Source organism: Amblyomma mixtum, chromosome 5 (assembly GCF_055824585.1).
Source record: "Amblyomma mixtum isolate Tamu chromosome 5, ASM5582458v1, whole genome shotgun sequence".
NCBI classification, from domain to species: Eukaryota; Metazoa; Arthropoda; class Arachnida; order Ixodida; family Ixodidae; genus Amblyomma; species Amblyomma mixtum.
The window spans coordinates 34,929,044-34,943,862 of record NC_143016.1 but is presented as its reverse complement, the minus strand read 5'-3'; the positions used below and the strand labels follow the sequence as shown (position 1 = coordinate 34,943,862).

Sequence of the window (14,819 nt, the reverse complement as noted above, 5' to 3'; positions counted from 1 at the left end):
TACAGGCTCCCAAAGCATCGCCGGGTGGCGCTGCTGCGCCTGATGTGCAGCGCCATCTATGGGAGAAAAGTAAAAACTGGGGCGCTGCTCGCTGCTCGCGCTGCTTTCACCACGCTTCTTTGCACGCGCGCTTTCTTGCACGTGCGCGCGCCCGCGCTGTCCCGATGTGTCGCCTGCATGAGCCACAATAAGATCGTTCAGACTGACGCGCAGTACAGCAATGCAAACTTAATTAAAGGGGGGAAACTGATTAGCAGACGATCGACGACGAGGAGGCCCATTTGACTGTAAAATGCGTTTCTCGAGTGAGTAATAACGTCGTACTGTATGACATGTAACTAGAGGTAAGTCCACTGTATAATTATATGCTCGAAATATGCGAAGTACTATCAGCTCTGCGAAATAAAGCGAGACGCTTGTTGGCCGTAGTTGTCAGTTGTTGCATGCGATGCGCTGGGCGATCCACTTACGTGCGAGTCGAAAGGACATGCAAGCAGGCAACAGTTCGTCAACATTCTACTCCACCTTGGGGGATTCCCCTAAACATTCGACCACCATTGTTCACACTTGCAAGTGCGACCTGCGGGTCTCCTTCTCGCTTGAAACGAAAACTCTCCGGAATAACATTGCTTGCGCGCTTTCGAGAATTCCGTCTGCTTTGACCGCGTCTCCTCACTCGCGCTCGGTGCGATTCGCAATGCACTACGGCGACCAGGAGGATGTCGTGACGGTATTGATGTGCACCGCAGTCGTCCAAGCGTCATGATGACATCGGCAGCGGCGCGCTTCTCAGGGCCGGCCTGCCGACCTGTTTGCCTGCCGCCGCCGTCAGAAAAATACGCTAGTTCGCGTTCATACCAAGCCCTGGAGTAGAGCAACGTCAAAAATGAATCATTTTTGAGGATCTTTGGCCAATACCGAGCTGCTGGTAGAAGTGATAACTGCGATACAAGCATATTTCTTTTCCAAAGCTGCTTTGCTGATGCCCAGTGCTGCTCGCCTGTTGTCACCTCGCTCCGCAGGTAAAGGCATCACGGAAATCGATCACGTCTTTGTTTTATTATGTGACGAGGAACATAGTAAAACGGTGACGCGAGTGGCACCTTTATTACAGCGCTGGCCAGTTCCGAAGTGCCCTCAGCTGCAACATCGATGCGAAATGGTTAAGCTTAGCGACGACTACGGCAGCGAGGGAGCAGCGCAGCACGTCGCCCGGCGTGGCCGCGGGCGACGTCGTTGCCGAAAGCTCGACTGTCCGCGGACGGCGTCATTGCAAACAGCTCGACTGTCTCGCCGATTAGTTCAGCGGCTTGCGACTCGCAGTCGCAAGGCTGGAAAATCGAGCAGTGAGCGACTCGCCTGCGCGTCGTCTGCCACTTTTTTCGTGCATGGTAGGGACAGACTCACTGCCTCTCCGAAGAGCGCGGCCGCATACTCGCGTGTTCGCGGGTAAGAGTAAAGCACCGTGTACATACGCTTTGGTTTTTACATTACGGCGTTCGTACTACCTCCTTTTTGCTTCGCCGAGACCGCGTCTGTCAGCGCGAAGATTGCGCCTCGCGCGACTCTCCCGTCGCACGTGCACACAAAGCTAGCAGGGCGTCTGCTACGGCGGCTCCCCCGAGTTTCCGCTGCTCGCCGTTGCGGCGCTGGCGCCGCGCTCCCAAACTTGAGCTTGGGTTCCCTACTTAAGGCCGCACTCAGTGACTTCGGCGATCTCTGTCTGAAGCCTACGTGACTATAAGTAACACGGGTGAGCCACCCAGGCGGTAGGTTGGCCACCTAAGTCGCGTGACCTTGTGACTTCATTAATGACCTTGTCAGTTCAGTGATTTCAACTAGTGACCTAGGGAGCTCACTTGATGATTGGTCGCGTGAAGTTGCTCGAGAAGAGCAACCTGGGTATTAAAAGTCCCGCCAGTGGCAGCACCTGCCATCGCACGGCATTGGCGCATCCGTTAGGCGCTGTACAACTGCGTCAGGAGTGGTGTGAGGACTACCAGCGATCTATGAATCTAAACATTAAATTCAAATAAATAATAAAATTAAACTGAGCCCAGCAGCTGCTACTCGCGCACTTAAGTTGCATTTGGCCTGACGAGGCTAAATCATTTCCCAATTTTACTTTTTCTTCCACTACCTTTTAAGGGTGAAGAAACCACAGCTGCTAAGGGTCTTCTGAGGGAACAGTCGTAGAAGTGCGAGCGAGAAAAAAAAAAATGGGGCGCAATACATTTTGCAATGAAACCTATAAGCAATAAACGCGTATACTTAAAAAAATACGAAATGTGTTTTAACTAACGCAGAAGATTAATTCTGGTGGCATACTGTTGTTTCATGTGATAAAGATTGTGGCGAGGGGTAATTTCATTTCATGACGTAATTCTAACGCTGTCGGGGAGACACCACTACGAGAAAAAGGAAAGGTCTTGATGTCACTTTTTTGTACTTCTTTTTGGCACATAGATAATAGCGTACAGATGAACCAGTTGATTCAAGGCTGAGCTGGCTGAACTGGCTTAGCTGAACTTGCCTATTCCGACGGTAGACTATGCACTTGATTAATTAATTGCAGTTCGCGCTATTCTCAGTACGGGCAGCAACACAGTGCCATCACGACCGACAGGCATCTCGGTACTTCAGCGGCTTTTACTTTTTTGCCTTAATCATATGGACTCCCGGCGTGCCCTGACGCCGAGTCTGAAATATTGCGCTGTGCCCAACGATGCTTTATTTACTACAGATCCGTATTCGTCGCTCAAACCGTTTTCTTCTCCAAACTGAATGAAACCCGACCCACGGGGGCATATACGCTTTGCAAAGACCTTCACAACAAATACAGCATCATGGTAACAATGAATGAATGAATGAATGAATGAATGAATGAATGAATGAATGAATGAATGAATGAATGAATGAATGAATGAATGAATGAATGAATGAATGAACTGCCCCGCAGGACTGGCTGTGCAAGAGCGTGCTCTCTCTCAAGCTGTACGCGGCCATGGCGTCCATCAACTGGATGTTCGTCGAGGGCCTGCTACTTCACTCACGCATCGCCGTCTCCGTGTTCCAGCATGACGCGCCCTTCAAACTCTACTACGTCATCGGATGGGGTGAGCACCCGAAGCTTTCTTCCACGGCGCCCGAACCTTTCTTCCACGGCGCCCGAACCGTTCTTTTTGGTGTGTATTAATAGCGCTTTATGTGCGGCAAATGGGTGCCACAGAATGAAATATTACATGGAAACCAAGCTTTAATATACTCGCCGACCCACATGTTGCGATGAATGTGCATCTATTGCAGTGGGCTCGAAATACATACCACGCCGATGCCGGCACCTGGGACCTCCACTTACATTTGGCTGTACTGCCAAAGAGGCAGTCTTTCTAATCTATTTGAGATGTCTCCGTCATATCTTTATATTTACCGTGGTTTGTAGCATACGAAGTTGCATTTAGCTTGCACGCCTATTACCGTGTCTAAATGAAAGAGTTGTATCCATCCCTTAGCGTTTCTGAGCACAGCTTGCCCAGGCAATGCAGTTCGCAGAGAATTTTCGTGAGACAGCGCAATAATTCGCTCCTATCGGGAAGACATATAGAATAATCACTAGTTCCCGGCGCCGGGCCGATGGGATTTCATTTCAGCATATCCGACCCAAATGTGGCTGCAAGATGCGAAGGTGTCACAATTTCTGCGCCGGCAGCATCGCCGGAAATTCGCTACGTGTGAATCGCGATCCATTCTCTGCATCCATATCGCTGCATCACCTACAGCTCATTAAACCGAGAACAAAACTTGGCCGAGTGGCCGGCAGGACACAGGCGCGCCGTACGGAATGTCGGCATGTGATTTCTGCGATCTTTCTTAAGCAAGTCGTGCTCTGCAATAGATGATGATGCCACTGTATACACAGATATTGTTTCAGCATGCCTTTAATATTCGCAAGATATCATCTATCACTGAGGGCCTCTAGTAACGCTAATTTATTCCCTTTATCATACACGTTGTGTGACAAAAACGCGTGTTGCGAATGGGTGTTATCACAGAGCAGCCCACTGCACCACGTCACCAAACCTGAGAGGAATAGGCGATAATGAAAAATCGATGGCTGGATAGTACTGGCGGGTATACTGAGAAAAGCGTCTTGAAGGAGCTCGTTCTACCTTTGCGCAGGGTCGCCAGCACTGTGTGTGCTCGCTTGGAGCCTGATCATGGAGTCGCGCATGCGCAGTCACTGCTGGCGCGGCTATGGCCACTCGGTCTTCGTCTGGATTATCAGCGGACCCATGATGGGCGCACTACTGGTAAGTGCGATTTTTTCTCGTCCATGTGCCACTTGTTATGGTTAACACTAGCTTCCGGCTAATTAGTGATCTGAATAGAGGTTCTTCGTGAACACTGAGAAATAAACAAATGTCTAAAAGTATTTACTTGCGAAGTTCATTCTGTATCCTAAGGCAGGTTGCAAGGACATTTTAGTTGCAGTCCTTTCGAATAGGCTTTTTTGCTATTTCCGCTCGAGCTCCGTTCGACGCCTTTGTTGTAGTCTTCCACTTCTCCATGAACTTAAGGATTCCTTTTGCCAATAAAACAGATCGAATGAAAACCTCTTGTGCAGTTTCGGTTTTTTTTTTTTTCCGTAGCCTTTTACGGCATTCTGCGTCACATTCTCCAACTTTCGGGTCGTGCACAGAGCGACTTGGTATTTGTATTGCATTTTCATCACAGCAAGATCCCTGAAGCCTTGGACCAGCAGACGGTTCGCTTTCCAGCTCCCAGGGAAGCTCTCTACCAGTAATCATATTCCAGTGAGCGCGAGACGTGCTTAAAATGCTCATTTTTCAAGAGGTTCCTGAACCAGGCCCCGAGAGCGTTCGCTATGGTTAGACTCTGTGGTTATGGTAAGAGACGAACGAGCGCATTTACTTTTATCCTAGCAGCAACCAAGGCTCCGTGTTTCTTACTTTTTCACTCGTGATTTCTTGAGACGTATGCGATCCCAGGTTCACCAACTCACGTAGCTACGTGCTTAGGCGTTGCCGTTACTACCAACTCCACGTTCAAGAGGCAGGCTTCGACTGCTACTATGGATTCTTCACTATAAGCCCCCCCCCCCCCCCCCCCCCCCAAAAAAAAAAAAAAGAAATAAAACGGGCGTAGGGATTTCCCCTTGAATATCAACTGCGTGCTACTGCAAGTGCTACTGTGGTTGGTCCCACTTCAGGAGGTCTTGAAATAGTGTTCGCCACGACGAGCTGGTTGCGAGGAACGTCACGTTCGACGTTCGAGTTGATGTTGAATGTACTCTGTAGACCATAAACGCACTGGTATCATTGTCTCGGTGCGACTCTTCCCTCGTAACCTCTGAAAAAAGTCCGCAAGTGGTGTACATTTTCATTGGCGTCTCTACTCTTCGCTTTCGTTTTCAGCGCTATTGTCGTGTCTAGAAACTTCTCATTCACTAGAGCGGAGTGTGAACATGATGGTTTGTCCCACCTTTGGCCGAAGTATACCCGTGCCACATGGGCAAATTTACTGCCGTCAAGTGCTTACTGCCTTACGTTCTAATGGCATTCACGCGGAGCCACGCGCATAAATTTGATGGCATTAGCCTTACTGCCGTTCGCGACCTACTGAGTTCGACACAACTCATTCACCTGAGCAATGTGCACTCCCTCCGCATTCCGCGCGCGGAAAAGCATGCATTTGTAACAACTTCCTAGCCAGTAGCAATGGTTAATTCATAACTTTCAGACACAGTAGACGAACGGGGTCTCAGCGCCCCTCGGCGGACTCTGTGTCGGATAGAGACTTTCCGCCGGACAGGCCAGACCTAATGTCAAATCAGTATCGCATCGCCACGTGGCGGCACACTCGGCGGCCCTACGGTGGGTTTATACCTCTCTCTCTTTTCCTCGATTAGTTATGCCCGAATAACACCTTACATATCGATACATCACACATAAATACCTATCAAACCGTTCACGTACAACGAACAATCTCAGAAATCGGATTAACCGGGTGAATTACCTAATCACTAATAAGCATTGCCATAACTAACTATGCATGATTCAGTACATTATGTCCTCAAGGCACCATAGCAAGTCAAAGACCACAGCGCATTCATCAGGTACACCTTTATCCCGCATAAACCGACGAGTGTTTGTGGCCTATGCGTAGCGTGCCAGCCTCGCAATCCAAGGGTCGTGGGTAAGGGAGCTGAGGTGGCGTCAGGCGTCACACGCCTTTTGCTTCAGCTTCCTCTTTCTTCGCTAGAAAGAAAATAGTCTTTGATTCGATTCTGAGTTGAATTCCACCTAATTACCCCCATTTTACTTTTCACCGCAATCAGTTTACTTTGCTTACCTAGCCGACCCACGGATTTTGAAAAAAAAACATGGTATTTAAAAATTAGTAATAAATTGTCGGCTACGTTCTAACGACTCATAGTTAGTGTAAATGCTGAAAAGCATTCACGCTAACTATGAGTCTACATTTGTGAGCAACTTTGAACCCATTTCGTAGTCCCTTTATGCTCTGTCGCATTGAAACAGCAGAGATGCAATCAGTGCTAAAAGTGACCGCGTGGTCATTATCACCGTCCAGTCAAGGCCCGCACTAGGAACTATGATTCTTTGTTCGCGGCTCTTTGCTCTTGGCGCCAGCGCGGAAACAGCTGTTTTACGGCGTAGAAAAGTAGTTTTGTCTCGGCACATTTGAAAAGCCTGGACGCGAAGAGGCACGCTGCTAATCCGTCGGCTTGCAACTCTGAGCACACACTGCCTTCTTGAGGCTCACAGGTAGCAGTTATGGCGACTGTGCCAGTCTTCAACACTGCAATGGAGCGGTCTTCCGAGGAGCAGCTCGCCTCTTCAACTAGTGCAGTACTTTAAGTCAAATACAGGATTGTGATTCCTTTCTGCGCACTCAAGAAAGCCTAACCTTAGCTGCTCTCTCCACAGAGAATTTGTAACCAAATGAGATAAGCGCCTGACTTGACCTGACACTGCAGTCGATAAATTCTGAACTACGTGGTATTGTTTATCTGGGGATTTTTCTGGGAGCAGCTTTAACGTTTCTTGGAGAAAAAACAAGGGGACGCAACTAAGCTTGAAGCATCTGTGAGGTCATATTTCATTGAAGCACCCTTTCTTTACCAGCAAGTAATTGGCTTGGCTGAAAGCTTTCCTGGTAGAAATACAAGCAAAAAAAAAGTGCATGCTATGCTTTTAGATCAGCTGCAACCTGCAATAACGTAATTGATTTGGCATCACCAAAACCAGAGACAGGGTTCATACCCAATCGCGCATCGTCGATCCGTGCTGGAAAACTCCCGTCAGTTTCCATACCTCGCTTGACTTAATCGCGTTACTATGCTTTCATAGACCGATCAAAAGCACGGGCTCACACGGCTGCGAATGAAGTTTATTTTTTTTTTATTTTTTTACGGAGCAGGGTCGGCTCATCAAAGGAAATGCTTAAACCGCTCGCCGCTGAGTACATTGAACTCTCTGCATGAGGCCTCAAAGCTTAAGAAGCTTCTGTGCTAAGCACTCCTCTTGAAAAAGATTATTTTTTGTTGCTTTATCGCATTCTAGTCTTCACGAGGCTGAGTTAAAGCCCGTAGTGACAGCCGCCTAGCATCACGTATAGCAGCCACCACATAAGTTATAAGCTTTCTCTTTCATCGTTACACAAAGATGAATTGACAACGGTCCTCTTTAGCGTGAATAGAGTACGTAATTACATTCGAAACCTTCACTTTCTTGCGTCATGATACCCTGGTATACGCAGACAAAGGGTAATTCTGCATCTCAGCAGGGACTATGAACATTTATATCTTGATAGCCATTCATTAGATGCGGCGATCCCCCAGATTTCATCTTAAACAGTTATTTTACTCATCTTACTGAACTATTCGCAACTTTCATGGGCTATAGGCGAGCTACTGGTAATCAGAAATGTCTGCCCTTGAGGGGAGCGGGCAGGGGTCGCTGCCCGCTACAGCAGGGACCATCTTACGTTTAGCTCGTCAGTTTAAAGGAGTGAGTTACAAATTTGTCACCTTTTGCAGAACGCGAAAACGTGATTAGGGCTAACGACGTCATGTACTTTCGGATAACAGCGCCGTCGTGCGCAGTGCGAGAGCTGGGCCTTCGAGTATCAGAACACCGGCAAAAACCGTGTACACGCTTAGTGGGCGGGTTGCAGAAATCCGTAAGTGAACTCCCCTACACAGGAAATTTCCTTCACCATATAGGCGCCGGACATATTTTGGAGGCAGAAATTAGGTGCAGCTTGGGAGACTTGCAGCAAGAGAAATACCGCGAGTCTTTCCAGGACATTTCTGCATTGTGTTGCCGTCACGACTGAGGCATTAAGCGCAGCTTTCCCAAACCACAGCTTTGCAGGTGCAACGCACCTGCCGTGCGTAGCGCGGTTGTGCCAATCTGCCGAACGCTGAGTATACTGATAAAGAGGCTTGCTACTGGGCCCACACACTCTCCGAGATTAGGCGACAACTAAACGCTCAAATTACCGTGCACCCCCGCCAGAATTACCGATTGTACAGGTCTTAAAACAATGAATTTGATTATAGCGCCGTAGGTCCGGTGCGACCTACGCTCTGGCTTGAAAAAGCGCAGTGTTGCTGTCGGGGTGTAGATTTTAGAGTTCAAGCTCTTGACCGCATTCTAGGTCAGCGGCAGAGGCCTCGAAGCTAATGTTTGTTTATTCGAAAAGTAAAAAAGCGGAGTACCAGAAATGAAATTGGGCCAAGCCCGATTATATACAGATGCAATCATTTTTCATAAGCTTCCGTTCATGAACAGCGGGGTGCGGTAATCGCTCGTTGCATTATTTCACGACCCCTAGCTGCCTCTTCCAGCTTGTGTGAATAGCAAGAAAATTGTTTGGACGCCATAGTGTTAGTGCCCCATGTCGAAGAAAACTGTACGGCGTCGGCCGTTTTATCGCAGCCGGAGTGGTCGACGCAACCGGCCGCTGCGGCAGCCTAGGTGAGCGCTAGATCTCGTGACCTTGTGGAGTCATCACAGCCTGCCCATCGGATTGTGAGCGAACTGACCACCGCGAAGATGACCGTTAAATTAATGAGAGGCAGCGAGAGGCAGCTAGGGAAGAGCAACATGGGTCCCACAATCTCCACAGGTGGCAGCACCAGCCATCGCAGGGCAGTGGCGCACCGCTTAACCGCTGCACCGTTGCGCTTGGAGTGGTAGAAGGTCTGCCAGAAACCTATGAATGTAAAGTGGAAAATTACCCATTACTCATGTATGGGCATTAAAACATTAACGCTATCGCGACATACCCTTAAGACGCGGGTTCGATCCCGGCCGCGGCGGCCGAATTTCGATGAAGGCGAAATTCTAGAGGCCCGTGTGCTGTGCGATGTCAGTGCACGTCAAAGAACCCCAGGTGGTCGAAATTTCCGGAGCCCTTCGCTACGGCGTCCCTCATAATCCGAGTCGCTTTGGGACGTTAAACCCCAATAAACCAAACCAAACCAAACCAAACCAAACCTTAAGGCGAAGCTTAAGTGTGCCCTAAAAGTTTTTTTATTGAAGGAATCTCGCGCTGGCATGTGAGCAGACAGCGTTTCCTGCAAGGCTAGTTCATCATTTGAGCTTTAATAAATGCGCATCAGAAGCAGTTCAATTAGCTCAGTGAATTCGCGCTTCGTACTTCGTTCCAGGAATCTTGATTTATTCTCGAATGCGCTAAATGAGCAACCTGACAACGACACGCACATTCGATAGGAAGAAGAGTGCCGTCACACCAGTGTATTTTAATAATTTTCATGTCGTTCTTTTTTTTACGGACTAAGATTTTTGATTCTACTGTACTTATTGAGCTTAGATTTTCTTTAATTTGCTACCATATTATTTTTTGTCACTCCTGCCTTCGGGGTTGCTCCTATTGCAGGCATAAGACATTAATTGCTCAGCTCTGTAAAGCAAGCCCCGAATAAACGCACATTGCCTGAAAACAATTATTTTCACCATTTCTGAGTGGTTGCAGCCTAAGGCCAGGCTCAGTGTAATCAAAATCTTTATTATTACTGAACGGAATTTCGATACACCTGTGTCAATACTCTGTTCCAAGTTTGGCATGTATGCCCCTGTACTGGAACGCATAGTTCGAAGGCTCCAAGGGAAGCGGGCGCTGGGGCAATGTTTGATGAAGCAATATCAATTATATGAGTTGAATTTGTGCATCAAACATGTACCCTGTTCCACTCTGCTTGAATCGGCGTGGGTCAGTACTGCTACGTCAAACACAGATTGAAGCTAGTGTACACACTGCACATAGAGGATAGGACCGTCCAAAAAGGACAAGTACTATCCTGCTACTGACAGACCTATAACCCCCCCCCCCCCCCCCCCCCCGTTCTTTCATTAACTGTCTCCAACCCTCCCCTGCATGACCGAATTTTCCCAAACCAATCTCATCTGGAACATTCCCTTTTCCCGTTGCCACAAGCCCAAGAAATCTGGACAAACACTTCTTGTTTGGCTAATTTGCTACGGCTATCAGAGCGAACTTATGCGAGTGCAGGAAGTATTTTATAAGTCGCTTTCTTCAGCGTGTTGGAAGAGTAGGCCATCAATATCAACATCTTCGCGCCCAATCTTACCGCGCTTTTTAGTTTTTTCTCAGCAACAAAGCAAAATATTCCGTTCAGTAAGCAGTGTTCGACATTGGCGGGCAACGCATGACACTATTTGGTAATGTTTACTGGAGTCACTGGATAAGCTTTCTGTGTACGGCGTTCCTTCTCCGCACGCCGCCACGTTAGGAATAAGTGTGGCTGCCGTGGCCAAATGTTGCCAAATCAGCAAGTACTATTATTTTCATTCACTTCCCATAAATTGGCATGCTTCCAAAGCATTTGGGGCTTGCTTTAAGACCCGTATACATGCGTAGGATGTTGCTTCAGAGAGTTAAGAAAATTATTGTTTCCCGTTTATTCCGAGCGTACGTTCACGTTATCTCCAAAGTTCGCTGTGTCTCGGAAGTATAATATGTCGCCTTTATTATAACGACGTTGCGCAGACGGAGCGCAGGGAACCACGGAGTCGATTGAAGCGCACGTCATCTCAGCTACGTCAGGCGCCAATCACTAAACACCGGGTAATCATTCGTTATGGCGCATGTCCGGTACATCAGTAGCCATATCGTGTCTTTCTCAGAGAGCGAGAGGCTACGCAGGTAGAATTCAAAGAGATACTGAATAATGGTATAATCCAACCATCGAACACTCTGTGGTCGTCACCAGTGGCTCTTGTGAAAAAGAAGGATGGAACGCTGCGCTTCTATGTCGACTGCAAGAAGCTTAACAGCGTCACAAAGAAAGATGTTTATCGGCCGCCCTGTATATACGACTCCCTCAACAGACTTCGCCAAGCAAAGTACTTTTCTTCGGTAGACCTACGAACTCAATATTGGCCGACAGAAGTTGACGAGACGGACCGAGAAAAAACTGCCTTTGTGATTCCGTGCGGTCTCCACGAATTTCTTGTGCACACCTTCGGGTTCTGTAGTGCTCAGGTAATTCCTTCCGGAGAATGTTGGTTCACCGCGCTAAAATGGCAATTATGTCTCGTATATCACAATGATGTAATCAATTTTTCAACAACACTTGCGGAACACCTGCAGCGACTCGGAGTACTATTAGAAGCCGTCCTTTTAAGCGCGTGGCACTGTAGCAACGGAGCAACAGGATTTCAGTATTTGGCAACAAACTACAGTATCGGAAGTTTTGCAACGGGTATGACCAATGAGCTCTTATCAACTCCATTTACCTTGCTCGCAGTCTCGAGCATCTGAGTGCGCCCGATGCCTTCCACTCCAGTGCCAGCAAACTGCGAAAGCACAAGCGCTGTAAGGATAGTTCTAAGGTTTCGTGTCAGCCCTTCTAGCCTCGGAATGCCACGAAGGCACGAAATGTGCCAACTACACGAGTTTTCACCCATTTTCTTGTCGAAACGAAGGTTTTCTTCAGGAACTCCGATCTAATTACATAGGAAAAGTTTCTCTTGGCAGCAGCTAAACAAATTAGTCTGAAAGAGAGGTCATTTGAAAGAGCGGGTTAAAACTTAGTGTAAGGCTGCTCGAGTCAATGCAACACACTTTCGACGCGCTCGGCATGACAAAAGACGTTTCTAGAAAGGACTCAAGTGCACTGGAGACTGTACCGGAGCCCTTCTCTCTTAGAGACTTTGACGGCGCCGACGCATCGAGAAGTTACTAGGCAGCCCTTCCACACCACTCATCCTGAATTAGAACTTTAAAGAATGTCGCCACGACGTTGGGAGCAGTGAGAAGCATACAGAGGCTAGTGTATCTAGATCTTGACTAACACACGCGTCGTCGTTACGAAAACAAGCTTCTCAACTAGTTATTTTTAGTCTTTTGGTTCGTTCAGTGAGGTCCGGCTTCTACAGACAGACGTAATAAGCTGCTTTCTTTGTCAGCAGTAACAAGTGCGCGTTCCACCAATTTTTCGTGAATTTTGTGCGCATGTCTGCTCACTGTCTCGTTGACATTCTTATAAAATTTAGCTTTCTGTTCTCTCAAACGAAAATGCGTCATCCATCCATCAACGTGGGTGAAGAAGCTGTCTGTTGCGTCGTCCAATGCCAAATATGCGCAGAGAAGAAGAGAAAATAAACGAAGTGCCTTTACTTTTGCCCAATGCATAAGGGAAATCTTGACTTCTCCGCTCAAAGGCGTCGAAAATAGCGAAAAAGCTCGCTTTTTGAATTTATGGTGTGTAAATAAAAATTTGAAACTATAAATTTTCTTGTATTATGGGCCCTAATTTCAGAAAGAGAAGTTTCCGGGCGTTCACACAACAAGTATAACTGTTCAGTGTGAATCGCAGTTTAATATGCATAGTCTAATCGCTGCCGGAGCTTTAACACTACCATTTTAAAGATAGGGCTTTTTCTTTCACAGAGGTGGCGACCTAAATATAAAAGTACATTTTAAAAATTTATGATTTTCGGCATATCTTATAAAAAAAAGCTACGAATTTTGACATTACCGACAGTTGCGATTTCAGCAGTCACTGACAGCTACCAAATATCTACTGCTTCTTTTAAATTTTTCAAAATTTATTCGAATCGCTCCGACCGCGGTTCCTGAGGAGAGATTTAGTGCGGTCTCGATCATTTTAATGAAAAAAAAACAAGACAGTCTTTTCAAGACAGACAGATTTTCACTTTTCTAAGCTGAGATTTCACGATTGCTTATTCTCTTAGTAGGATCATGTGCTACGCGCTAAATTCTACTAGAGGTAAAAAGGTGCACTAAAGTTTTGAAATATCAAGAAAGGTATCAGTCTGTTCGAACTGAATGTGCGCTAAAAGCTGTGGCCCTTCTTGAAGACATTTTTTGAACATGCAGGTCAATGCCAACTCGCACTGCTTCGTCTGCAATTAACTTTTGCTGAAGAGGCGCATTGTCGTTGACTGCCGTGTTTCTTCATTGGATTCCGACATTGAGTACATTGTCAACAGTTTGCGGTTGGCACTCGCACAAAAGTTGATTTGGAATAAAGATTCAAAAAATGGCTTCATCCTTTTAGATATTTATTGTTCTTCCTTTCCCATGTGACGAAAGTCATGTTGTGGGTTCATTTTATTTCTGAAAAGGCTGTGGCTAGAGTTCCGTCTAGACGGAACTACAATTTGCGCTAAAGTTCCGTCCAGACGGAACTGCATGTAGCGATGGGGTTCCGTCCAGACGGAACTGTATCTGACACCATACAGTTCCGTCCAGCATTATCTGCCACAAGAATTATGTCAAGAAGGATTAAAGCTGGCGTTAGGGATTGGGAAACCAGTTTGCTTGCAGACTTTTGCATGTCCGTTTAAAAAAGTGGCAATCCTGTTCCGCCTAATGTGTGAGAGGATATTCTGCTGCATCATTTTATTTTCCAAGCAGCCAGTGAGAAATGGCAATAGAACGAGTTTTGGCTTGGGTTTGTTGGTGCGTTTGCATAATGCTTGTTGACCGTTTGTGTACGTCTTCGTCTTTCTCGCGCTACGTCATCTTGCCTCACAAATAGCGACAGGGCTTCACATCACTTCGCGAAGAGTTTCTGCACTCTGCTTCTAACAGTGTCATTTTCCCGCTCTTCCGTGCAGGCACGGAAGTTATACCTTCTAGGATGTAACTAAACGCAGTACGTGGACAGATATTTTGGTGCCGTATACATGCGTAGAGAGAACATTTGGATACAGCTTTGTCAACTGGTTATTCCAGAGGCAACGAAATGCTTTATGTGGGTAGAAACCACCCCTTTTTTATAGTATGGATAATACGGACATTAGACGGTTTTAGTTTTACGTACGTAGAACCTTCACGCACGTAAACGTGAGCAGTCTACGTAGCGTACGCTCGTGTCGCTTCGTGCAGTTTTAGCTGCACGTACGGGACAGAAACTGTGTAGATCTGCCATAGAAGCTAAAAAAATGCGCTAGCATGTTGTGCCGTGCCATCTAGAGATAAAGAAAACTAATTTTGTTTAGCCGAGCTGCTTCGAGCGGAGCCAGGCCAAGCCACAGTGTGGGCGGTAAATAATTTCCCCCTTTCTTCTGACAAACGTTGAGCGATTTCATTCCACCGAACTGTATGTTGCATGTTATCTTCAAAGGGATTGCATTCCTTCACGTCCCGCAGCATATTTAAATCATCGCTTTTCTAGAAGCGAAGGCGCGCTGGGTCCCACTCATGTTGACGACGTGTGCGTAGGGAGCCAAAAACTGCACCGTTTTGCTTTTCCCGCT

At 47.1% G+C, this 14,819-nt stretch overlaps 1 protein-coding gene across 1 annotated transcript in view; it reads left to right on the top strand.

Moving 5' to 3' along the window:
- Window positions 1-2,965: 2,965 nt before the first annotated feature.
- The window catches only part of LOC149341731 (corticotropin-releasing hormone receptor 1-like), a 44,163-nt gene continuing 32,309 nt past the window's right edge, over window positions 2,966-14,819 (top strand). The window contains exons 1-2 of the mRNA XM_089542017.1: window positions 2,966-3,116; window positions 4,180-4,310. Of these exons, the coding sequence (XP_089398143.1) occupies window positions 3,005-3,116; window positions 4,180-4,310 (243 nt within the window). The 5' untranslated portion in view covers window positions 2,966-3,004. The remainder of the gene's footprint in view (window positions 3,117-4,179; window positions 4,311-14,819) is intronic.